Source organism: Lissotriton vulgaris, chromosome 2_1 (genome assembly GCF_964263255.1).
Source record: "Lissotriton vulgaris chromosome 2_1, aLisVul1.2, whole genome shotgun sequence".
Classification (NCBI taxonomy): Eukaryota; Metazoa; Chordata; class Amphibia; order Caudata; family Salamandridae; genus Lissotriton; species Lissotriton vulgaris.
The window spans coordinates 1,918,445,883-1,918,473,627 of record NC_141687.1 but is presented as its reverse complement, the minus strand read 5'-3'; the positions used below and the strand labels follow the sequence as shown (position 1 = coordinate 1,918,473,627).

Sequence of the window (27,745 nt, the reverse complement as noted above, 5' to 3'; positions counted from 1 at the left end):
ACTATTATTATTAGGAACTCTATATACTTGCTCGATATTTAGGGGATTTAGAGACTGGCAATCGTTTCGGAGGTAAAGACACAATAGTCTGCGGGCAGTTGTCTTCCAAACTACCTCAATGAGACCCTTTCTGTATAGTAGTTTTCTTTGAAGGCTCTGGGTTATTAACACCCCCTTAATTGTTTCCTCCCACGGATATGTTTGGCCTAGGCCTATGCTCCTCAAACAGTGCAGAGACACTAGGGGGATCTTTTTCTAGGCATAATAATCTGCTCTCGATGTCAATACATTTTTGAAAGATAGGGTTTAAGTGTGCAGCAATTACTGTTTCCAGTTTATCCCAGAAACCCTCCATTAAATTATAAGTCAGGGGTCTGCTTGGGTACCATTTCTGCTGGAGCTATATCTTGATATGTTGCAGGTGCAAGATCCCTATCCAGTTGCTCCCCCTTTCCTCCCTGTGATTTAGATGTAAGTTGGCTATATTTATGTAACTTAATTGCTGCCTGCCCTTTCCTTTTCTTTGGAGGGGTGCAGAACTGCATCCACCCTTTGTTTTGGATTTCTGGGGCCTCGTGACTACGTTAGGCTTAATCGTGGTAGCCTGGTGGTATGATATCCCTGGACCATTAGCAGGCGCAGTGGGTGGGGAGTTTGTCCTATTACTTTGTAGTGGTCGATTTGCCAAGGTTGTTTGTGTACCTAAAGTACTGGGGTGCCGGGGGTATGAATAGGGGTTTGCCGAATGGGTTACACTTGTGGATTTATGGACAGTCTGCTCTCAGTTAGTTCAATTTCGTGCAGGAGCGCAGATTCAGCCCTAGTTAGAAAAGTGTTAAGTGTGCCTACTACACCATGGCCAACCTTAGCTTTTGCCATATTAAAAGCCCTACTTGACAACACAAACTGACAGCCACCAAATTAATTTATAGACAAAATCTTCAATAGTTAGGGTTAGAAAACACAACTACCGATTTCAAAATATACAAAAAAAAAGCATATCCAACCTAACCTCAAACGGCCCCTCAACAACAACCCAATGCCTTACAGGCTCAGTTCCGCCAGTCCAGATCCGTCGATGTTAATGACCTGGCCCAGCCCAGCCTCCTCCGGCCTCTGGCTCCGGCCTCGGTGAGCCTGCTGCTGCCTTTATGCGCCTCCTGGCACGTACCACCTGCGGTAAGCGCTCCCCCCCCCCCCCCCCCCCCCCGAGTGCTAAGGATGACGGGGACTGTAGTCTTTGGCCACCGGGGTAAAGTGATAGAGCTAGTATGCTTGAGGGTGCTGGTGCTTGCCTCGGTCCTCAGGACCTCAAGGTGCTGCTGTTTATGAAAGAACAAGGTAAAAAAACGGGCTCCAAAAGCAGAAGTCTGAGAAACTACTGCTCCCAGAAGTCTAAGCAGCAGTGCAGGAGAAAGCAGCCAGAGGATATTGAAAATAGCCTGTAAAATAGCCTGTAAGTCAGTTCAGGATGATATGCGATATGCAGCTGGAAATGTGGCTGTAGATGTGAGCGCCCATAGAGGGCTCCTGCCTCTAAGTATTGCCTCGCTCCCATCTCCCACCAAATTTTTCGCGGAGCTCAGCAACCTCCCACGTTCAGGTGCGTTTGAGTCTGCGTCTGTCGTCTGTTCCAGCCCTGCATCGGCAACAATACTCTGTTCTCCCACGTTCTCCGGGAACCACGCTCCTCCAGAAGCGCGGCTGGTGTTCGCGTGATGCTGGATAGGGTCCGGTTCCCTGCTGGTGTGGATTCCCCGGCTCTGTAATCTTCGGGCTGGAGACGGCATCCTCTGTGCATCGTCAAGCTACCACCAATGAAGCAGGACGTAAAGGGTTGATGCTCTGCTCAACCCGACTGCGGCTCGGGCTTCCTACTTTCCAGGTGAACTTCCAAACTGTGTGCTATAGTTAGGCCATTCGATAATTATTCTACAGGAGCAACGCAGTATTTCTCCAGTTCGCTGGGGACCCACATATCTGCAGGAGACGGGCAGCGGTGCTTTCTGCACCCCCGGGCTCCCGTCCACCTGTCCTCTCCAGGCTCCAGGTCTCGTCCTGGGCAGCTCTGCTTGTCCTTCCCATGTGCCTGCCACCCAGATGTACCCGCCGCCCGCGCCCGGTGTGGCTGTGTTGTGAATCTTCACAGGGCTCTAGACCTGGTTGTCAAGCGTGCTCCGATAGTCTCAACCGACTCATTGTTCTGATTGCTAGATACAGTGTAATTTATAACTGACAAATACAGCCATTTTTTCAAGTGGGAGAAATTTAAAGTGCAGAATTTTTTTCCCATATTTTGAACATTTTTGCAGAACATTTTTCTGCACTTATCTCATTCAGAATAATGGTTGTATGGCTGTATGCTTGTGTGACATAGGCTCTCATTCATCCCTACACTTACATCTCATTTAAATGCATAGATGTTCATATAGCCATAAAGACTATGCTCTCACTGACACATGGCAGCACTGCCCCATGTCAAAGTATTTTGTTCAAACCATAGTATCTGGTCTATGGACATTTGGCTTAAAGTCAATGAAGCTGGGAGTGGGGTGCTGGCAACACTGCACGAGTGGCCCTGCATTACACAGACACACCATTATGCAGGATAACATAAAAAACCTAGTATAAGATGAGAAATAATGGGATCTAAGGAGACTATCGAGGGTTTGAGTAATGAAGTTAAGCATGGAAAAATGTACTAAAGACATTTTAGGAGAAATTGCTCCTCTGACCCAATCACTCCCAAACATTTGCAATGAAGTTAGATAGCAGATACCAATCAGTCATGATCACTGAAATAGGCAGCAAAAAATGAAAGGTACTGCATCAAACAATCTGATGGAAAAAGGTTGTGGAAATTGTGCCCAGTTCCTAAATCCAGCCGAAGTCAGAACTGTATTACAAAAGTCTGGGACACCTTGCACCTGACCCCACAGGACATGACTGCTCCAGGATGAAACAATGTGAGAGGCTTGGGGGTTGACGGGTTCCTTCCTAGTGGAGGGTGGCGGCAAAGGTTGGTGCAAGCACTGACTTCACTTTGTTGGCTGGAGTAAGTCTTTCTATTTTTTAACTTCGACATCTGTTTGTCTCAGTCCAATTTTGAGATGTATATTTTTATACCCTTAGTTTTTTATTCTATCCAAATGCTTCTATTTAGAGTTTTAACAGTTGCCACTGTTTTACCTAGACAAGTATCTGTGTTTAGTTTATTACTGGACATTGTATGAATCAGTGTTTGAAGATTTGCATGAAAGGCCCTACCGACCAAAAGAATGCATCTTTAAAAAATATAACGTTCAAAGCTCCATTACAGAATAGAAGCAAAACTGCTGGGGCTAAAACTTAGATAGAAAAAGAATAAGAAATGGTGTTAACTTCTATCTTAATTGAGACCACGGATATTATCCTGTAGGTAATTATTACAGGTAACGGCCCACATAAAAAGTCTGTCACGTTTGATCCTATGCAGCCTAAAATAATAGATAATTACAAGGAAAGTATGTAGTCAGAAGAGGAGGATGTTGCACATAACCAGATATGAATGTGTGTTGGGGAAGTTTGTTAAAGTTTGCTCAAGAAGGTATAATAAACCTAATTGTTAAGGAGGCAGGGAGTCATTGTAGAGTTGAGAGGACAATAGGGTCTAACCTCTTTAAACAAAAAGACATACAAATGACTATATTTGGACTTTTATGTAGGAACTGGAGAAAGGTTTATACATGTCCTGGTCAAAGTTAGTTGGTGTAATTACAGACTAATTTAGAAATGGCCTGCAAAGTTCAATATATGCATAACAAAGGGCGCTGCTTCGATGTAAAACCTTGAAAAACGTAAACACAGTATGTGCAGTGAAAAAACTTACTTTGGTCTTTTTGCTTGACATTTTATTCTTGATGTAGCTAAAGGTACGGCTTATTCCACCTTTACCTTCTATATCTTTCCGTAAAGGGCTCGGAGGCAATTGGTTACAACTTTCTTCAGAAATACTAACAACAAAAGAAGAAGAAAAAGACAATAATGTTTGTGATGTATACAATTATTGAATATTTTACCCCAAAAAAACTGAACAGATAAATTAAGTTAACAATCAATAAAGCTTTTACATTTCGTTTAAATGTTTTCAAACAATGCCAATCCCACAAAAACTAGAAATGAACCGTAGACACAGTTCATGTCTGATTGCCAATTCAAGGACTATAACTCATGATAAAGCCAAGAGCTGTATGAATGTTCTTGTCGACTAAATGTGCATCATTTGACTATTATGATCTCATTGGAACTGGTATTAGATTATTGCTTCTGACTAAAAAGCTTCGCTAATTAAATGCTAACCATTTGAAAGGAAAATAACCATGCATGAAATTAATGACTCTGGCTGCTGGCCTTAAGTTCTGTGGGTTTTAGGATTATTGCTCAGGATTGAGCAATAATGGTTCAAAATGAACAGTTTTGTTCTTGCGCTGATGAAGAAGCAGGTTTGCCCCTTGAAAAAAAGCATGAAACAGCAAATCTCAGTTACTAAACAGAGGTGATAGGAGTAGATGATCAAGTTGATGAAGCCCCATTACATCTCAGGAAGATTGCAAGCAATAAGCTGCAGCCCAATCTTTTTGCCTACTGCAAATCTGTCACAACTGCAGCATTTCGTTCTAGTCTGTTTGAGGTTTTTCAAACTTTGAATAACAGTATGCATTGATTATGACACACTGCTAGATAACTCTCAAATATCTTATACTGCAACAGTTTCACTCACACTAAAAGAAGTATAGACTACAATAAAAAAAGGAATATAGTTCTCAATGATTGTGCATTATTTACAACTGCATATAGGTTGGAAGTTACCCATTACATTGGTTCCGCTTGTTTGGCAGTATGTTGCCTGAAAATGCTAGATATATTTGCATACAAACAGAACACCAAAAGACTATCTTATGGCTCAAAAGGCTGCTACACAATGGATGGCACAAACGTTCAGTTTTGCTGATAGGCATCAGTAGAGAATACACGCACATAACCTACAGACCAGTAATAGTCAATCACATAGTAGCAAGATTATTGCCCGGATAATAAACCTTTGCTACACTGCAACTGCACTAAGCTGCTATGTTGTTCATCACTACATTTCAGTAAGCATTTACTGAAAAAAGGGAGGCTACATTTTCAGCACCAAAATAATGGTCTATAAGATGGGTGCGTCTTAAATGTGGCACTCCTACACATTTTCTTTGTATGAATTCAAAGACATCAAATGACTTAAGCAATGACTTTGTTGCTTTTAACTGTGTGAGGATGAAGATATCCCCAATACTGCAGTGCTACTAAGACAAGAACATTTACATAATTATCACTGCATTGTGTGTGATGAATCCCAGAGTGCCTTCATTGAATCATTAGTTACATTCAAAACTATCAGGGTCACTTTTCCACAGTTCTTGGTTCTTCTAACAGTACGTAAAACAGATCTAATAAATTAAAATCTGAGCTAACCTGTACATCTGATGTAAACAATTATTTCAACACATAATAATGAGACCATCAATCAAAGGAGGCAAACTGTATAACACATACTGCATCCATATCTGAAACAAATCTCAAAACTGTTTTTTACAATTTAATATTTCTGAAACTTCCCAGCATGCAAAATCCAACCATATCATTTAGATTAATATTTAGAAGTAGGTAGGTGAGGGTACAATTATTCTCTTTCCAATAAGGGGCTTCCTCTACTCTTGACAATTGTTTGCAGAGAGGAAGAAGTGTTCTGCAGGAGGCAATGTAGCTTTACTGCGCCTTTCATTGGGAGTAGAAATTAGAAACACATAAAAACTACTTGCACATTTATAACTCTACAATATAAACCATAACATACATGATGGAGCTTATTGTTTTTTATTTACCAGGGTAGTGGTAAAGAGGCTTAAAGTTACATAGTAGACACAAAATTATTAAAGTAAAGTCTTACTGAATTGCTTCCTAATCGGCATTGTTTCTTCATTTGACATTGGCTCTCACTTTGAACTTCTTTATCTAATCCTATTGTTTCCAGAATCATTTTAATCAGAGATTTAGCCTCTCCTTCATACTGCACCTTTTCTCTTTATTCCACTCTGCTAACTCCCCTTTCTGGAATTGCCCTGTCATTTTCTTTCTCTCTTAATGGAAACAGAACTTAAAAGCTTAAAAGACAATGGTAGACAAGAAAATGTAACACTTTTACATACAGTTTTGCTTTGTATGTCTCAAAATGTTAACATTTTATTGACTCTGTGAGATTTGGGCTAACTTTGGAGTGAACAATCATGAATTACAATAACATTTGTTTTATAATTTGAGCATTTAGTACTTAGATACTTGTTAATAACCCCGAGAGAACTGGATTTTTGCTTCAAACTACACAAGCTATTTGCTGATGTGCATAGGCGTTCTTAATGATGCACAAAGTCTAAACAAGTAAACGCACAAAAGAGGTCTCCTTTTCTCACACTAAAATGGATGTTTTTAAGTATACATGTTTTACTTATTTAAAAATAAATGTAAATTGCCAAATTGCTGTTAATACTTGTTTATAGCCAAATGCCACTTAGAATGTTTTAAAGGTTGAGATTTTTGCAGAAACTTGTTGATCTCGAGAAATGTGGGCTCACATGGTTTTCCTAAGCGGATGATACTCTGATCATCTTCTCACTATCTGATGTCTATCAACAGGACCCCTCACTGCTTCAAGTAGGCAGACGGTACATCTGCGACTGGATGAACAATAATGCACTAAAACTCGATGGCAAAAAACGGAGATCCTGGACTTGGACAACAATCCAATCCAGGTCTCTGGGAACCAACCTACTGGCCACACATTCTGGGGCCAATACCCTCTCTCCTTCTCCCGAAGGTCAAATATCTTGGTTTCATCATAGATGACAAACTCACTACTGTTTGTTTCTCAGCCCTAAAATGACGGAAAAAGATCCTCTGGCTTATACCTGTAGAGGCACAGAGAACCATCATTGAGGCCCTAGTCACGTCCAGATTGGACTACAGCAATGTGGTGTACCTAGGCACTGACAAGACGTCAATTAGACGCCTTCAGAACATTCAGAACGCTGCTACCTGGCTAATTTTTCATCTACCGAGACATGCCCTGGCCTCGCTTCTGTTCCAGGAACTGCACTGGCTAAAGATTTCAAAACACATTGAGTTTAAGGCACTTTGCTATATGTTTGACCCCTTCCATGCTCATGACGGAACGGTTCCGTCATGAGCGTCGGTTGGCCAGTGCTCATGACGGAACCGTTCCGTCATGGGTCCATAGCCCCAATGGAACGTTCAGCACAGTGCAGGAATTTGTGCCGCGCTGAACGGGTTAAGGCCAAACATGCCTAGCTCCCACATAAATTCAAGGTCTGGTAACTCCATATGAGCCTACGAGTCTGCTGAGGTCTGCCAGCCATGCTTTGTTCACCACGCCTAGGTCCTGCCTAACCCGCATCAAAGGTCACTCCTTTTACTGTCTTGGCACCAAGCTGTGGAATTCTCTCCCTGCCTCCCTTAGGAACTGTAATTCATTCATGTCATTTCGTAAGAATCTAAAAACTTGGCTCTTCGAGCTATTGGCTGAGGTCCTCACAGTCGGCAAATATCCTGCGCCGGAAAATCCCTTGGTGTAGCTGCGCGCATTACAAGTCCACAAAAAAAATAAAAAAAATAAAGAAAAACTCTTACTTCTTTTCTTCTATAAATCAGGTTACATAACAAATGGGTGCAATCCCGTTTTTAAATATTAAAAGGTATTTTAATAGTTGGTTCTGTATGTAATATTATCTGCCACTATCTTCCACTAAAATCATTAGCACGCATGCAGGTTGGTATAAATTTTTTTGTTTACCTGACTATGTCAATCAGCAACTGCAATAAATCACGGTGCAATTTAGAGACAAAAGGTGACGTGTACAACTGAATCCACTTTCATATCCAATCCAAATATACAATTCATTTTCAGGCATAGGAAATCACCACAAGGGTACAGCATCAAGAAAAGTCAAAAATACATCTTCTTGTCCTTCTTTGCTTAACACTAACAAGAATGTATTCATCTCTTTTGTCCTGTAAAGTTCCCCATTTCAAACCAGATTTCCGTCCTGTAGATGCCAACTACACAAACACATCCTCCTTGCAAGAGGAACATGCACTAAATTAGAAGGTGCACAAACTGCCTAGGTACAAAGCCCTCCAGTCTCAAACTGAAAGCCACAACTCACTAAGTCTGACAATTTTTGCTGCAATATCATACTAACGGCCAACAGGGCTGTATTTAAATTAAGTGGCAAATAATGACAACACTCTTTTTGATAACGGATACAGCAGCCAGCACCATGTGCCTACATCTCTATAGAATACACAAAGCATACAGTTTTTGAAAGATCAGCTTCAAACTGTTCTGAATTTTTGGTCCAATTCAAATTTAAGGACTAGGTCCTGCTGGTCTGAAAAAGACAATTCTATTAAAGTGAGCAAGGTTCTTAAGCATAAAAATGAGCCAGAAAGACTCAACAGATAAGGGTAATAGGCAGCATAACTATTCAAGGACTAGATCCTGTGGGTCTGCAAAAGCCAATTCTACATGAAGTGAGCAAGGTTCTTAGGCATAAAAAGGAACTAAAAAATGTGGGGGGCGAGAAGGGTAATGGGATGTATCATTCTAGTCTTACAGCATTAAAAAATTATTACATAGTGGTCAATCCAGAATACCGTATCAAAACACACAAATTTAGAGGAGATCTGTTTGATCACATCTACATCATCCATGAGGCATTGAAAACAAATTTAAGCCGGACTACATGACCTTGGCACACCTAAAGAAGAAACTATGCTGACCTCTTGAAACTGCAAATTTCCCACATATAAACCAATGCCTTACATGATGTGGCTAGACCAAGAAACTGCACATTTTAGGCTTTTGGATCTGGTCCAAGTTGTGCTGTACTAAGCTAAAACATATTAAACGGGTCAAAGATGTAACAATGAATATAAAAATGTGTTATGTATTTCCATATAAATATTTATAGTAAATGATAGACTATGACAGATAAAGGAAAATGTACAGAATGTTACTCCACAGCTACTAATAAGCCATACAATTATTGACTAATGATATGTTGTACCTCTGAGCCAATGAGCTACTTGTGCTGCTAAGCGACTGTGAACCTGAAAGAGAGAAATTTAAAATAAGTTATGGCATTATTTAGTAATATATCAAAGTAAATTTTATAGTTCTGAACATTTGCAGTTAATAAAGAACAATACCAAAACACATGTTTGGGATTTTTGATCCAGTTTCTTTGATGTTGGTGGTCGTTGCTTCATAAATCATATAAACAGTGACACTGCAAATGTTTTCATAACCGTCTCTCTCACCATCCTGATATGGAAAGACCTCATGATAGCATCCAGTAACACACAGTACCAATGCCTTTCCTGTCACACACCATTCTCCATCCAAATCACTCAAAGAGAATTTCCCAAAATGGCTACTGGAAGTCAATATATTAGCTTAAATCTAGGTGTCTAAAAATTGAACCACCTCTTGTAGTCCTGCAAACAACATTTGAAATGACATGTTTAAGATAGAAGCAATCAATCACCATTGGAAAATAAGCAATAGTAATTTGGATAAATAACCCCAGCGCTAGATTTTACGGTAAGCATTTATCTAACTTTAGCAGGGTGATGTAGGCAGCACTGAGCTTATGAAATTTTGAGTGATGCAAGGTGTCAGTAAAGGAATTTTATTTTGGGGGTATTTTGAAGGAAGGAATTGAATATTTGGCATGTTATATTTTTAATCATATTTTAATGTGCAACATTGTGTTTCAAACCAAAACATAAAAACTCTGGGAATTTGTCAATTGTCCGCTATGTGAACCAACACTCCTGTTTTGTTATGTTATAATGTGTTTATATAGCGCACAGCTACTCTGAAAGGGTGTCCCCGGCGCTTTCCACATGCAGCTCAGTGTAGATAACACAACAGACAAATAACAGACCACAAAGCAAAAGGGGAGGAAAAAAAGGAAGGCCTAGAGGTTAAAAAGCCAAGTCTTTAGGCTCTTCCTAAACTGAAGCAAATTAGAAGTGCTGCGTAAAACCACCGGAAGCGAATTCCAAAGCTGAGGGGCCTTGAAGCTAAAAGAGCGACCCCCAGTGCGGGCCTTTCTCGCACGCGGAACCACGGCGATGAAAAGAGATTCTGACCGCAGTGAGCGGGCTGGACGGTAAAAGGACAGCCTCCGTTGCAAATACCTAGCGCCAGAGCCAAACAGTGCTTTATGCATCAGCGTCAAAGATTTAAACATGATCCGCTTCCGGATGGGCAGCCAATGAAGCGACTGCAGCAGCCCAGAAACGCGTGCTCGTCTGTGAAGGCCAAAAATGGCACAAGCTGCAGAGTTCTGCGCCACCTGCAGGCGCTGGACCAAGTAATCCGGGAGACCCAGAAAGAGGGCATTCGCATAATCCAACCTGGATCCAATAAGAGCTTGCACAGTGATCCGCCTGTATTCCACGGAAAGCAGTGGTAAAAACTTGCGGAGCATCTTTAAGATGCCAAAACAGGTGCCAGCCAGACCAAGAACATGCGCTCTCAACATAAGCTTATTGTTCAGCTTGACTCCCAGGTTTTTGGCGACCAGCGATGACTGTGCAGGAGGACACATATCCAACGGCCACCATTCCTGCCACTCAGGGTCGGTGGCACAGCCGAAGAATAAAACCTCCGACTTGCTGGAGTTGGCCTTTAGACTATTCCGCTGGAACCAGTCGAAGACCATTCCCAAGCACCCCTGGATGCTCTCCCCATCAAATGCCTGATCTTTTCCGCAAGTGAAGAGAAGTTGCGTGTCGTCTGCGTATGAGACGATCTGGGCCCCATAAGCCTCCACCAGGGCCGCCAGGGGGGACATGAAGATGTTAAACAACGTCGGGCTCAACACAGAACCCTGTGGAACTCCGACTCCCAGTGGCGGCATCTCAGCGGAGCTCTGGGAAACCCAGATCGTCTGGCGGCGGCCCTCAAGAAAAGATGTAAACCATTTAAGCACCGTCCCCCTAAGGCCGATGTCATGAAGCCTGGCGAGGAGCGCCTCATGGGGGACGGTGTCAAAGGCCGCCGACAGATCTAACATGACAAGCATGACCTTGCCTCCCACATCTAAAGTCTCCCGAATGACCTTCGAGACCTCCAACAAAGCCGTTTCCATACTTAAATTAGGACGGAATCCGGATTGAGATGGATGAAGTAGATTGTTTGTTTCTAAAAAACCGGACAAGATGCCATGCACATGTTTCTCTGTGATCTTAGCCAGAGCCGGGAGAAGAGAGATTGGCCTGTAGTTAGCCAGAACCTCGACATCTAACCCAGGCTTTTTCAGGAGGGGGATCACCATCGCCCTTTTCCAGGTGCGTGGGACACTTCCCTCCCTCAAGGAGGCATTGAGAAGGGGATTGACCAGTGGGTTCACCACCGCGGCCATCCCGGCCAAAAATTTGGCAGGGCAGGGGTCGAGCGGTGAGCCCGATTTAAGGCTGGCCAGCAGCAACAGGGACGCGTCGCTAGAGACAGCTGGAAAATCCGACAGCACAGCGACAGGTGTGGGCGATGGAACGTGTCCCACCCCGAAGCCGCCACACCCCTCCTTCGACCTCTCCAAGAAGGAGGCCTTAATCGCCTTGATCTTATCTGTAAAAAAACTGGCAAGATCACACGCCCACGCGTCGGATGACACTGGAAGGGGCAGGTTGGAGCTGGGGGTCGTGAACTCCTTCACCACAGTGAAGATCTCCTTACAGGAGTTCGCCGACGCCTCAATCTTCCTAGCAAGATATTCCTTCTTAGCACACAAGATGTCCCGGTGATAAGCCTTCACAGCCGACCTATAGGTAAGTTTGGCCTTCCCGTCATACTGAAGGCGCCAGGCTCGCTCAGCAACCTTACATTGGCTGCGAGTCGCACGCAGAACGCCGTATTGCCGTGGACCGGGAGGCCGCCCTTGGGGCAAGATCATTCAACCTTTCAGTCAGCCACAGCTGCAGAGCCTCAGTGTCCTGTTCCAAATTGCCCGAGAAGGGGCATGGATGCTCCACAAGCGCCTGCTCCAACATATCGGGCGTCACTCTATGCAACGCTCTCGAGGCTAGTCTAGGCTGTATAGGGGCGCTGCTATTCGTTCGCCCGTTCTCCAGCACGGAGAACCTAATCAGCCTGTGATCCGTCCAAAGCCCACAGTATGCACTACTCATGGCTTTGTGTAGAAGCATGGCTTAAGATTATGCCTGCTTGTTGTTCAGAGTCTTTGTGAAAATTATTCTCAAAGGTTATATAAGCAAATCAAGTAGTTGGAAAGGTAGGTATTGGCCAAAGTCAAAACAATATAAGCCACAATGGAGACCATTACTGCGTGTTCCAAAAAAGGACAATGTCTGATTTAGAGTATCAGAAGGATCTGCAAATTTTTCAGTGTGAATAAATAAAATATGGGAAGTAGTCACCAGATGTATTGTTTCCATTGTTCAGATTGTATGGCGGAGGATATTCAGCTGGTGGTTTCTACTCCATATTTACAATTTTTTTAAGATACTTGAGTATGTTCATTTCTTTCATTTTTCAAATCAGGGCTGTGGTTTCTACAAACATGGTTGGGCAGTGTTAGAGAGTGAATGCTCTAATCTGTGCCTGGAAGCAAGTTACGTTCGGTAACGTTCTTTCTGGTAGGTACTCTATGGAATCGCAGATTCCTCACCTTTTGAATATTTCTTAGGCATCAAACTGGATCTGGAAACTTTTCATCAGGACCTCTGGATGCTGGTAGGGGGCGAGGTACGCTTCTGTGCTGATGTATTCTGCTCCAAAAGGGGCGTGGGACCTGCTTATGAGTGCCAATTGTCAACAGTTTCTTTCTAGGCTTTCTGTAACCCCAGATGAAGACCCCAACAGCAAATTGACTTGGACCAGTTTGCAGATCTCTATACTTTAGACCTTTTTATATGTAAAAGAGCCCAGTTTACAGAACAGAGTGGATGCAAGTGTCGGTGAGGATTCTGAGGTTAGATAGAGTATCTACTAGAAAGAACATTACAGAAGGTAAGTAACTTGTTCTTTTGATAGACATTTCTAACCATAGATTCCGCAGCTTTTGCATTGCGGTACCTACCAGGTAGTGGGTCTGATAACTGGAACAAACGACAAAGTCATGCAGGACTAAGTAGAAAACATGTCTATCTTGACTGACCTGGTTGTGCATACAGCAGTGCTTCATGAATGTATTGAGTGACATCCATGTAGCAGCCTTGTAAATATCCAAAACAGGTCCATGAATGCCAACACAGTGGTAGCAGCCTTGGCCGAGATGGAATTAGCCAGCAACAATTTTTAAGGCTGCTTTTTAGCCGATGCATAGCATTTTAACTGAGAGGGAATCCTCTTCTGCACTGCCTTGCCTGCTTTGCTCCAGCAAATTCCACAAAGAGCTGAGCATCCAAAACTTCCCTGGTACTATTGATGTAAAGGCTACGAGCCTTTTTAGGATTCACTTGATGGAGTCTCTCCTAAGAGGGGTGAGTTGAAGCGAAGGATGCCAATAGAGTGATGTTTTGTCTCCCGTAAAAAGGAGTGATAATTTGAAGGAGATAAGAAGCTCAAGTTCTCAATACCAGAAGGCATGTTGAAGGAGAGGACTTGCATCTCAATCACCTGCCGATGTTGTGGCGATGAGGAACACTGTCTTGAGGAAAAGAAGCCATAGTGGGGTGGTTCAAAAGCAGTACACACCGGGAAGGTGATGCCCAAGTTATGGTCCTACTAGGTTGTGATAAATTGAGAGGGTGGAAACAAATTGTGTAAACCCTTGAAAAAACGCATCACAATGGGGGATTTAAACAAAGAGGGTGATCCGGCATCCGTAAAAAACAAGCCAAAAGAGCAGCCAAAACACCAAAAGCAATATTTTGGATAACCTGGCTTGGACCGCACCAAACCATGAACTTGTCTCACGGACAGGCGTGTACAGAATTTGTTACGAAACACCTGGCAGCCAAGATGATATCTACAACCTTGAGAGGGAGGTCAAATGCAGTCAGCTGGCACCACTAGTCTCTAAGAAAGGAGCTAAAGATTGCACAGACCCTGCCCTGCTGAGGCTGCATGTTGATTGGAGTACAGAGACTCATACCCAGGAGTTCTGGAAGAGAGGGAGAGAGAGAGAGAGAGAGAGAGAGAGAGAGAGAGAGAGGAGAGAGAGAGAGAGAGAGAGAGAGAGAGAGAGAGAGAGAGAGAGAGAGAGAGAGAGAGAGAGGGAGAGAGGGAGAGAGAGAGAGAGAGAGAGAGAGAGAGAGAGAGAGAGAGAGAGAGAGAAGAGAGAGAGAGAGAAAGAGAGAAAGAGAGAAAGAGGGAGGGGGAGAGGGAGGGGGAGAGGGAGGGGGAGAGGGAGGGGGAGAGGGAGGGGGAGGGGGAGAGGGAGAGGGAGAGGCAGAGGGAGAGGGAGAGGGAGAGGGAGAGGGAGAGATAGGGGAAGAGGGGGGAGGGGGAGGGGGAGGAGAGGGAAGGGGGAGGAGAGGGAGAGGGAGAGATAGAGAGGGAGAGATAGAGAGGGAGAGATAAAGAGGGAGAGAGGGAGAGAGGGAGAGAGAGAGAGAGAGAGAGAGAGAGAGAGAGAGAGAGAGAGAGAGAGAGAGAGAGAGAGAGAGAGAGAGAGAGATTGTAACCACAGCATGTAGTAGGGCTGATATTGTGGCGAAAAGACTGAGCAAAGATTCTTCCTATTTGGGTAAGAGACTTTGCACCACCTCTAAGTGTAATAGGTACTCATGATCTGCTAGGCATCAGCTGCAGAGTTAGTTCACCCTAGTGTTTAGAGATTCCACTAGGTTGTGTACCACCAGGAAACTTCACCCTACCCTGCCTCTTGCAATAAAACATGCTGTGGCATTGTTTGTGAGCACCTGCACCAGCCTCACTTTGATGAATGGTAAGAAGACCTTCAAAACCAACTGGATAGCTCGCAGCTCCAGAGGTTAATGTGGAGCCACTTGCCAAAGACCAGATGCCTCTGATTTCTACCTCTCTTAAGTAGCCGCCCCAACCCAGATGCATCATGTCAGTCACCACTGTTCGCTCTTGATGAGGTATGGAAAGGGGTCTAACGCTGACCCAATCGCAGTTCAGTAACCACCACTGCAAGTCTTTTGCAGTCTCTTTTGCAATCTACACGTGATCGGAGGGGTTCCCCTAATGTGGTCCTCACTGGGACTTCAGACCCCACTGCAGAGCTGTATATGACACCTGGCATGCTTGACCAACAAGATGTAGGATGCCATCAGTCCCAGCAGTCTCAGAATCCTGTCACAGAGATCCAGGACAGAGGCTGGATCATAGACCAAAATATCCTGGACTTTCTCCATTACAGGGGAGAAGGCAAACAACTGCACTCAATCCAGAATGGCTCAGAAAAGGAGGAGCATCTATGAAGAAGTCAGTTGTGACGTATGCATGTGTAAGGTGACTCAATAAATAAGGGGGTTTGCCGGAATCTGGAGGTGGGGGATGACTGATTGGGGCAAGCCCCCCTTAACAGCTAGTAGTCTAGGTAGGAGAAAACTGGAACCCCCAAACCTCGAAGATGTGCTTTAAATATTGACATCACTTTTGTGAACACCCAATAGGCACTGGAAAGGCTAAAGGTGAGCACAGAGAATTGAAAATCTTCCTTTCCCACCCTATACAGGCAGATTGCCCCGTGGGCCTGCAAGATGGGAATATGAAAATAAAGAGTCTGGCAAGTCCAACGCTACCATCAAGTATCGAGGGCAGACACAACATGGGCCAGGGTAAGCATACTACATTTGTACTTCTTCACCAAGGCATTGAGAGTGTGAAGGTCTAAATAGGCCTCCATACTACTCTGGCATCAGAAAGTAGCAGGAGTAGAATCCGAGGCCTACTTCTGATGCCGGTACATTTTCTATGGCTCCTTTGGCCAGAAGGGCCTGCACTTCCGGCTACAAGAAACCTAGATGGTCCTCTGTCAGCAGTTATGTGTATGGCCGACTGGTCAGTGGTGGGGAATACGAAATATAAGGTATAACCATGTCAGGCATTCTGTAGGACCCACATATCAGAAGTTATCGCCTGCGGCCCTGGCAGAAAGATCTGATCCAACCTCCGGCAGGATGGCTGGGTGCCTCGAAGGGCACGCTAAAGCAGTTTTATGGCTGCCGCAGCAGGAGGGGTGAAAGATTGTGCTGTAAATTGATACTTGTATAGCGCACTACTCACCCGCAAGGGTCTCAAGGCGCTTGTACGAATACCGCTGTGGAACCTATCCTGGCTTTCCCTGTGAGGTGTCCACTCCTGGGCACCCCCAAGGTGGAGGCCAGGCATACTTAGCGTTGTGGGGGCCATTGTGGAGATTAAGCAAGCTATTGCCCAGAGTTGCAGAGTGGGACTCCATGATTGGAATAGGCACAGAGGCGAGAATTATCAGGTCCGTGGAATTTTGAGCCTAAGATTCGCCAAAGCGGGGAATTGAACCCTGGTCCCGGGCTAGACCTCTGCATCAGGGTCTGCCGCTCTAACCATTGAGCTGTGGGTACTATGACCTCAGACATGGAAAGGCGGTTGCCATTGCTGAGCAGAGTGACTTAATGGAAATATTGGGAGCCGCAAACATTGCCAGGAAGGGGGTGAATCTGTTGATGCTGCTCACATGGGGGTGGACAAGTGCAAAGAGAGCGCCATGGCCCTGCTTTCCCTCTCATCAAAAAGTTAAGAGCCATTAAAACGCATGTCCATTAACATGGACTAAATATAGCCGCAGAAGCCTGTGGAAATCATCCAGGCATGCCTCCTGATGCACAAGTTACTACTTGTGTAACAATATATCTGTTCGAGACATTAGTTAGTGATAGATTCCTTACCTTAGATTATCCCCAGGCGTCCGACTGGATCCGCAAATTTTTGCGTAGCAATACCCTTGCGCGTCGGTAGGCGTCGTCTGCGGCTGCGCGTAAGTTGTCGGTGTCGTGGGCGCCGTAATGACGTCGTCGGAGTATATAGACGCCGCCTCCACGTGCTGAGGTCAGTTCTTATTTTATAATCAGAAGGGGGAAAGGATCACTGGTCCTGCTTAAACCTTGGGCTCACAAGTCAAGGACCTGGTATCTCCCAAACATATATGACTCTCATACACGTGTATATGTATAATGATCTGAGACTTCAACTCTCAACAATCCACCTAAATAGGGTAACCCAATGTGACTGTATCTCTGCCCATCCTTGGTGATCACAAACCATGTACTCCACTTATGATCCCAAAGACAAGCCCAATACTGTACTTCAGGAAAGATCCATCTAACAAAATCTCTGCATTCTACCTCAAAGCGCCTCACAAAATAAACAACGGTTCCTTTATACACATAATTCCCCCTTTTTTTTAAATTTATGCACTCCTTTATTTACCAATAATAATAATGGGTGGTTCTATTCTAAAAGAGACCTTCGGCATACTGCCGAAGTATTTCTTCTATTTCCACCGCCACGGAGTTAAAATCAACCAGGAACCGCATCACCCTGTAGTTCCGGGTGAGGAAAGGCAGAGTCAGCACATGCTGCCAGGACCGAGTAAGAAGGCACTAAGGTACTGGGCAAAACTAGACGCACTCAAGAAACGGGAAACCGTAAGTAAATAAAGCGCACTCGATAACTCCCCCCTTTCTGATACCTTGCAGTAAGGCCTCTCTCGATCAGCCTAAATCCCCGAGGGAGCCATTTCCGAAATAAGACAAGGTATGCGCATTTAAAAGAGCGCGCGCAGCGTATTGAGCATGAATGCAACCACGCTAAACCAACGACTCGTGGTAAACCTCATAGGCATCATTAGCACGCCTTTAAACCCCATTAACCACATCTTTGGAATACTTAGAATGTATGCAGTGACACAAAACATCCGCACTGTCTAGCGTATTTCACGATAGACCACGCACAGTGAAATGGTTAGAACTATGAGCACTTCACTACAGTATTGTCAGAACTATGGGCACCTCAATATAAGTCGAAACGAAGCATGAGAATGGAAGAGTTGACGCCCGAAATGAGTATGACGGGAAGTATTGCCATTTTCTAGTTCCTTATATAACAATTAAGGTACTATTGTACATAATTATGTGTGTTTTTCCATACCCCTTCTCCCTATTTGTCGCTGTCTGTGTGCGTGTTTTTTACATTTGCAGGTACAATGAAACCTTAAAGTCGCGAGGAATCAGGTCAATATTCCTTTATTCTTCTCACAATTTTTTCACTATTCACTTATCCCCATTGGTCCTGACGAAAGCCTATAGATCTACTGACTACCAAAGGCTGAAACATGTTGACCTCTTTTTAACAATACCAATGCAATGCACTAGAATCCCTCATCAATTCGCAAAGTGCATCCGTAATTTTGAACTACAGTCCGAACCCAGACTTATTAAAGTGTTCTTGTCTGGCCTTCCGGATTTTTATTAATCACACCACTACCCCCCACTTTCCACGACCACTACTGCCTTAAACCTCAAGGCAAAACCTCCTGGTGGAGGGTGCACAAGACAAAAAATGACTCAATGATTACGCACGCACGTGTAGAAAAGCGGGGACACAGTATATACCGCAAAAGAGAGACCATCACTATCAATATACACGTGTATGAGAGTCATATATGTTTGGGAGATACCAGGTCCTTGACTTGTGAGCCCAAGGTTTAAGCAGGACCAGTGATCCTTTCCCCCTTCTGATTATAAAGTGTCCTACGGAGACTGAAAGGATTCTCACTCTGCCTCCCCCACCCCCATGATTATACATGTCAAGCAGCGAACAGCTGTGGGAGACAATCGCATAGGCACTAACAAAAGCCTTTGACACTGTACTGCCTACAAAAAATATCAACATGGCAGGAAGTTTGGGACTCAGTTATACAACTGAAGACTATGATGAAATCTTGGCAAGACCACCTCTACTCATAGAAGGTGACCTCAACCAGACTCTGTCCTCAACGGCAGAATGGGATGAGTTAAGCGAATTAAAGAAAGAGCAAGTACGAACAGCAGTGCACGGGATAATAATGACCGAGTACCTCCGAGTCAATGCTGCACCAAGAGGTCTATGGGTGACGAATGCACCACGGATTTTCTTAAAAGACCTGGCATTTAGGAAGGATTGGTCTTTCATATCCTGGAAATGTACCAGAGACTATCTGGTATTAATAATAAAAACGGCAACCAGACTCACGGACGAACTTGCGGTCAAGATTGAGATCTTGGAAACAAAATTGAACAACACAATCAATATAACCATCTACAAAACACGTCTTGACGAAATTAATAAAGAAATGAAAGACAGTCAGGAATACCTAACGCAGACTAAATTGCAAAAGTTGGCAAAAGAATTGAAAAGATTCTCTTTGGAACGCATTCACCCCTACAGTAGCAAAGACTACAAACCCAATGACAATTTGGACACGACCAGTATGTCTTCAGACAATAGCTCAGATCAGAGCGGAGATGAAACAACAATCAGAGGCCGTGGGAATTTTAGGAATAAAAGAGGACAACGAAGAGGCCGAGACAACTATTGGCGCCCCCCTTGTTTCCAAGAAAATATGCAAGGAATACCATTCCACCCATTTAATCCCCAGTTCCAAGGTTGGCCAAACCCATATTTTCAAGTACCCATGAATCAACAAATGCCACCACAAGGGGCCCAAAACTACCAACAAAGCCGTCCTTTTTTAGGGAATGGCCAGAACAATCGAAGGTCAAGACAAAAAGGAGTGACCTGGTCCGACCAAGCTCGACAGGTCCAAACCAGGAGCGTTACCAAAGCCAACACAGGACAAGGGCCGACAATCTAATAGTCAACCTGACAGGATTAGAACTCACAGAGAACCAGACCAGTGTCCTAAACAAAGGATTAGGGTATGTGCCAACCCCAAAAACAGACGTCTTCAAAACGAAATGCGAACTCGCCAACTTTTGCCGCACACTGAAACTGAAAGCTTTTTTCAAAGGAGAACAACAACCCCAAGAAGGAGATACAACTCTAAAAAGAAAATCTACCTTTTGCCCGCTTAACTCACAAATCCCCATTGAAATAAGCACATTTGAACAGGCCATCATGAAAGAAGTTGAAGAATTGAATCATCAACCTCAAAGAACTTTCCAGAATTTAACAAAAGCAGAAAAAGCTGCTCTGACAGAACTAAAAGACAATCATGACATAGTCATAAAGCCTGCGGATAAAGGCGGAGGGATTGTCCTGCTCACAACAGAAGGATATGATAGACAATGCATGGACCTACTGGCAGACACTAAATTCTATCAAGTGATCACAATCGACCCAACAGCACGCCTACAAAGAACAATATCGTTAATGATTGAGGAAGCAGAATGTAACAACTGGATATCAAAGAAAGAGGCGGACTACCTAATAACAAGAACACCAGTCACGCCCTACTTTTACTCTCTGCCCAAAACGCACAAAGACAAGATGCCACCACCAGGAAGACCAATTGTCTCGGGGATCAATTCTATTCTAGAGCCACTATCGCAATTTGCGGACCAGTACTTGAGACCACTGGTCCAAGCCACTCCTACTTACCTAAAAGACACACGAGACTTGATCAATATGCTACAAAACTTCGAGTACTCGGAAAATAGCATGCTCCTAGTAGGACTGGACGTCGAAAGTCTCTATACAAGCCTTCCGCAACAGAAAACTTTAGAGACTCTTGAAACCATCTTGTTTAACATTGACTGGCCACACCGGACCCCAAGACATTTCGTATTGGAATGTTGTAGATTGGCCCTTATGGAAAACTTTTTCCAATACAAGGACACCCTCTACCTCCAGCAACATGGAACATCGATGGGCAGCACCTTTGCGCCTAGCGTAGCAGGTCTGTATGTGAGCACTTTTGAACAGACCTATGTACACAACGCGCATAACCCCTTTTCTCGTCATATACTCTTTTGGAAGAGATATAGCGACGATATTTTTTTAATCTGGAGAGGGGACAATACGTCACTAACAGATTTTCACAGGTGGCTGAACGATCAGGACGAATGTCTAAAGTTCACATTCACATCCAATGCACATAGCCTGGATTTCTTGGACATCACCATTTTTGCCAAGGAAGACAGCCTACAAACAAGAACGTTTTTCAACCCCACTGCAAAAAACAGTCTACTATCCTTCAACAGTTTTCACCCCCGCCCGCTAAGGGAAAACCTTCCGTATAGCCAGTTCTTACGGCTGAGAAGAAATTGCAGCTCAATAAATGACTATAAAACACAAGCAAAAGATCTCTGTGAGAAACTAACAACCAGAGACTACCCAAAAAGAATAATCAACTCCTGTGCGAAACGAGCCAGAAATCAACCGAGGGAATCTCTCCTCGAAAGTCACCCAAAACAGATTGAAGACAGGACTACGTGCGTAACAACGTATAGCCCAATAACAAATCAGGTGAAGAAAATAATCAACCGTAACTGGAAGATTATTACATCAAACACCCTGACCTGGCCAAAACCAAGATTTGCCAACAAAAGGAGCACCAATATCAAGGATCTGCTGGTCCACACGAGACCCCCACCTAGAAAAAAGAAACAACAACCAGGCCTCTGGAATAATCCTCCAATTACTGGACACTATCCTTGTGGTTCCTGCGTAGCCTGTGCCACTACAAAGCCAACAAAAGAATTGCAACTACTCCCAGACATGTTATGGAAATTAAAAAGACACACCAACTGTAACACCAGCCACGTGGTATATATGATCACGTGCCCGTGCAACATGAGATATATTGGGATGACATGCCGAAAAGCGAAACAGAGACTCAGTGAACACAGGAGTAATGTGAACTGTCAGAAAAGCACAACCAAGATGTCATCACACTATAAAGAAAAACAACACACTGTCAATGATCTCCACTGGGTGATCCTGGAAAGCCTTGAGACAATCGACAGAAACGCGGAAAACATACTGTTCGAGAAAGAACAGCGTTGGGTTCACAGGTTAAAAACAGATACCTTGGGCCTGAATGATTCTGTTCCATGGTTATCTCTCAACAAATAATCTGAGACTTCAACTCTCAACAATCCACCTAAATAGGGTAACCCAATGTGCCTGTATCTCTGCCCATCCTTGGTGATCACAAACCATGTACTCCACTAATGATCCCAAAGACAAGCCCAATACTGTACTTCAGGAAAGATCCATCTAACAAAATCTCTGCATTCTACCTCAAAGCGCCTCACAAAATAAACAACGGTTCCTTTATACACATAATTCCCCCTTTTTTAAAATTTATGCACTCCTTTATTTACCAATAATAATAATGGGTGGTTCTATTCTAAAAGAGACCTTCGGCATACTGCTGAAGTATTTCTTCTATTTCCACCGCCACGGAGTTAAAATCAACCAGGAACCGCATCACCCTGTAGTTCCGGGTGAGGAAAGGCAGAGTCAGCACATGCTGCCAGGACCGAGTAAGAAGGCACTAAGGTACTGGGCAAAACTAGACGCACTCAAGAAACGGGAAACCGTAAGTAAATAAAGCGCACTCGATAACTCCCCCCTTTCTGATACCTTGCAGTAAGGCCTCTCTCGATCAGCCTAAATCCCCGAGGGAGCAATTTCCGAAATAAGACAAGGTATGCGCATTTAAAAGAGCGCGCGCAGCGTATTGAGCATGAATGCAACCACGCTAAACCAACGACTCGTGGTAAACCTCATAGGCACCATTAGCACGCCTTAAAACCCCATTAACCACATCTTTGGAATACTTAGAATGTATGCAGTGACACAAAACATCCGCACTGTCTAGCGTATTTCACGATAGACCACGCACAGTGAAATGGTTAGAACTATGAGCACTTCACTACAGTATTGTCAGAACTATGGGCACCTCAATATAAGTCGAAACGAAGCATGAGAATGGAAGAGTTGACGCCCGAAATGAGTATGACGGGAAGTATTGCCATTTTCTAGTTCCTTATATAACAATTAAGGTACTATTGTACATAATTATGTGTGTTTTTCCATACCCCTTCTCCCTATTTGTCGCTGTCTGTGTGCGTGTTTTTTACATTTGCAGGTACAATGAAACCTTAAAGTCGCGAGGAATCAGGTCAATATTCCTTTATTCTTCTCACAATTTTTTCACTATTCACTTATCCTCATTGGTCCTGACGAAAGCCTATAGATCTACTGACTACCAAAGGCTGAAACATGTTGACCTCTTTTTAACAATACCAATGCAATGCACTAGAATCCCTCATCAATTCGCAAAGTGCATCCGTAATTTTTAACTACAGTCCGAACCCAGACTTATTAAAGTGTTCTTGTCTGGCCTTCCGGATTTTTATTAATCACACCACTACCCCCCACTTTCCACGATCACTACTGCCTTAAACCTCAAGGCAAAACCTCCTGGTGGAGGGTGCACAAGACAAAAAATGACTCAATGATTACGCACGCACGTGTAGAAAAGCGGGGACACAGTATATACCGCAAAAGAGAGACCATCACTATCAATATACACGTGTATGAGAGTCATATATGTTTGGGAGATACCAGGTCCTTGACTTGTGAGCCCAAGGTTTAAGCAGGACCAGTGATCCTTTCCCCCTTCTGATTATAAAGTTACCTACGGAGACTGAAAGGATTCTCACTCTGCCTCCCCCACTCCCATGATTATACGAGGTCAGTTCTTAGCCACAGCTTTTCCGTGCCAGAAACGCAGAGCCATGCTAAAAACCAACATTGGTGCCAATGAAACTATGGCCCTGAAAGGGGATGACCTTAACCCTAGATATCGGTTCGCAGAAACGGGGAGGATGGGTGGGTCGGTAAGGAATCTATCACTAACTAATGTCTCTTACAGATATATCGTTACACAAGTAGTAACTTGTGCATCTGAAAGAGACACGTTAGTAATAGATTCCTTACCTTAGAATAGATACCCCAGCAATACCAACCCCGGTGGTGGGTCTGCGAACCAATAATCACACCAGAAAGTCCTGGAGGACGGAATGGCCAAAGAAGCCATCCCTCAGGACTTGGCTGTCCAGGCAATAGTGTCTTGCAAACGTGTGCAGCGAGGCCCACGTAGCTGCCTGGCAAATGTCCTGCAAGGGCACTCCTCGGCCCAAGGCAGTTGTAGTCGCCGTGGATCGAGTGGAATGAGCCCTCAGCCCAACAGGGGGTTCCTTCTTAGCCAAGGAGTAACACGCCTGGATACACAAGATGATCCACCGCGAGATGGTCCGCTTGTGCACCACCTTTTCCTTCTTAGCGCCCACGTAACCAACAAAGAGTTGGTCATCCACCCGGAACTGGAGTGTGCGATCCAGATAGTATGAGAGCGCACGTTTTGGGGCCAGACGGTGGAGCCTCTCTTCCTCTTTCGAGGGATGCGGAGGCGGAAAGAAGGTGGGCAAGGTAATAGACTGCCCGATGTGGAAGGCCGTGACAACCTTGGGCAGGAAAGAGGGTCTTGTCCGCAACACAACCTTGTCTGGATGGACAGAAAGGAAAGGAGGTTTAGAGGATAAGGCCTGAAGCTCACTCACTCTCCTGGCAGAGGTGATGGCAACCAGGAAAGCAGTCTTCAGAGTAAGAAGGTGGAGAGGACAGTTGTGAAGTGGCTCAAAGGGAGAGCACATCAGAAAAGTTAGAACCAGGTTCAAGTCCCACTGAGGCATCACGAAGGGAACAGGTGGAAACGTGAGTGTGATGCCTTTCAGAAATCGATTTACAATAGGGGACTTGAACAAAGATGGCTGGTCAGGCAGCCGTAGGAAGGCTGAAAGGGCAGAAAGGTAGCCCTTGATAGTGCCCAGACCAGAGCCCTGCTGGGCAAGAGAAAGAAGGAAGGGGAGAACCTCAGAAAGAGGGGCAGAGAGAGGATCCACAGCATTTGCTGTGCACCATGCCACAAATCTGTTCCACCTGCAGGCGTATACCGACTTTGTGGAGGGACGCCTGGCTGCCAGAATGATGTTACAGACTTCAGGAGGCAAGTCAAATGGCCTCAACTGTCGCCGCTCAATCTCCAAGCATGGAGGTGGAGACTGGACAGGTTCGGGTGGGGGACCGTCCCTTGCTGCTGCGACAGAAGGTCATCCTGAAGAGGCAGACGAACCGGGGGAGCGACTGACATACTGAGTAGCTCGGGATACCAGTACCTTTGTGCCCAGTCCGGAGCCACAAGGATGACTTGTGCCTGGTCGCGCTTGATCTTCTTCAGCACTCTGGGCTGAAGTGGTATAGGCGGAAAGGCGTACAACAGACCGCAACAAGCGTCAACCTGACTGAGACTCGGGATAAAGGCTGAAAGATTGGAATCAGAGCCTGTATACCCCGAACCCGCTGTTTGGGTGGGTAAACCCGAAACTGCGCCGAGTCTAGAACCGCTCCGATGAAAAGGAGCTTCTGAGAGGGACACAGGTGTGACTTCGGCACATTGATGGAGAACCCCAGATGGTGCAAGAGGGCTGCCGTCGTCTGGAGGTGGCTGACGACTGTCTGGGGCGAGCCCGCCTTGAACAACCAGTCGTCTAGCTAGGCGAAGACTGAAACCCCTAACCTGTGCAGATGAGCTGCGACCACCGCCATCACTTTCGTGAACACCTGTGGGGCGCTGGTAAGGCCAAAGGGGAGCACGGTAAACTGAAAGTGCTCGTGACCTACCGTGAACCGCAGGTAGCCCCGGTGGGCCGGCAGGACGGGGATGTGGAAATAAGCGTCCTGCAAGTCCAACGCTACCATCCAGTCTCCTGGAGCCAGAGTCAGCATTTTGAACTTCTCCTTCCGGAGGAAGCCGTTGACATTCCGCAGGTCCAAGATAGGGCGTAGGCCCCCTTTACCCTTCTTGGGTACCAGAAAGTAATGGGAGTAGCAACCACACCCTACTTCCGGCCCAGGAATGCGCTCGATCGCCTCCTTGGGCAGGAGGGACGAAACTTCTCCTCCTGCAGAAGCCCCAAATGATCCCCCGATACACTGTGGTGTTGCGGTGGCATGGCTCGAAGGGGAGGGAGTACCCCCTTCGGACGATTTGCAGCCCCCACCTGTCCGATGTGACGGTGCGTCAGTGGGAGTGGTAATGGTGAACCCTGCCCCCCACTGGCATCACATGGGCATGAAAGCACGGACTAGGAAGGTTTTGAGGCGGATGCTGCGGGGGTAGGTGTGGACTGGCCTCGCCTTGGACTCCGACCACCGCCACGGCGGTTTCCACGTCCGCCACTGCGCTGGATGTTAGCCTGCGGCGCGTGGCTGGCGGCAAGTGTGGGGGCGCCCCTTCCTTGGCCACGAAAGGAGCGAAAGGCACCCATTTGCTGGCGCGGGACAGAGAGGTCCAAAGCTTGGCCGTAGCCCTGGAGTCCTTAAAGAGCTCAAGCGCATGGTCTGCCTTGTCGCCAAAGAGGCAACGGCCATCGAACGGCATGTCCATAAGTGTGTTTTGGACATCGGCCGAGAAATTGGCGGACCTCAACCAGGCGTGATGACGAATCGCCACCGTCGTTGACATCGCTCTGCCCAGAGAGTCGGTAGTGTCCAGCCCACACCGGATGGAATACCGTGCTGCATCCCAGCCCTCCACCAGGGCTTGGCCGAGTTTAGCCCGTATCTCCAACTGGCAGTGTGGCAGCACGTCCACTACCGTGTCCCACAGAGAGTGGGTGTAGCGGCCTAAGAGGTACGCGGTATTAACGGACCGCAATCCCAAACTTGGGGAGGAAAATATATTTTTTCCATAATTCTCGTACCTCTTAGATTCCCGGTCGGGGGGAGGCGACGGGAATGCGGTCTGGGAATTGGATGCCTGAATAACCAGGCTCTCAGGGGTGGGATGGGTAGACAGAAAGCAAGGGTTATCCGGAGCCGGGCGGTGGCGTCTGCTTACGTTCCTATCCACAGGCTGTCCTGTGGCGGGCCTGGACCAAGTGCCCAGAAGAACGTCAGAAAAGGCATCATTAAATGGCAGCAGAGGCTCGGCCGAGCTTGACTGCGTTTTAAGGACCTCAGTGAGGAGGTTAGTCCTCACGGCCGGGACGGGGAGCTCAAGGCCCAGGGCCTTGGCCGCCCTCATCAGCACCACGCTATAAGCAGCCCACTCCTCCGTAGCCACGGTAGGAGGGGAGACAAAGCCAGTGTTGGGCGAAGTGTCCAGCCCACTGGCCTCCCCAAGCTCTCCTGTCCAGTCCACAGAAGACTGACACTCCCGTGCCAGAGGGTCCTCAGAGCCCTCCCAATCCTCCTCATCACCCACAGCCTGGTACTCAGGCTCAAAAGATGGGGCCGGGTCACTGAAATAAAAATCTCCTAGCGGCGTCGAATTCTGCTCCGCGCCAGACCCGAATCGAGGACAGGACTAGGGACGACGTCGTCCTGGGACGGCGCCTGGGGTGACACCCGAGGTGCTGGCGTCGGCGAGGTCGTTAAGTCGACTGGCGATGACCCGGATCCGGAACCGGACCCAGTGGGGCCCTGCGGCATCGGGACCGAAGTCGCCGAGGCCGAAGCCCCGGACGTTGCCGGTGCCGAAGCAACCGGCCCACGTAGGGACCCAGTCGGAACTGCTTGGCCCGAAGGCACCGCGGAACCCGACGGGGGAGCGAGCGCCCTCATGGCCATGAGGAAGTCAGCAATCTCCCCCGG

General features: G+C 45.8%; 1 protein-coding gene across 11 annotated transcripts in view; it reads right to left on the bottom strand.

Moving 5' to 3' along the window:
* AKAP13 (A-kinase anchoring protein 13) overlaps nucleotides 1-27,745 on the bottom strand; it is a 1,375,395-nt gene that overhangs the window by 444,620 nt on the left and 903,030 nt on the right. For all 11 annotated transcript variants that reach the window (XM_086958098.1, XM_086958099.1, XM_086958104.1 and 8 more), the window contains 2 exons: nucleotides 9,162-9,204; nucleotides 3,869-3,992 (listed from right to left, as the gene is read on the bottom strand). In XM_086958098.1, coding sequence (XP_086814224.1) covers nucleotides 3,869-3,992; nucleotides 9,162-9,204 — 167 coding nt within the window. The remainder of the gene's footprint in view (nucleotides 1-3,868; nucleotides 3,993-9,161; nucleotides 9,205-27,745) is intronic.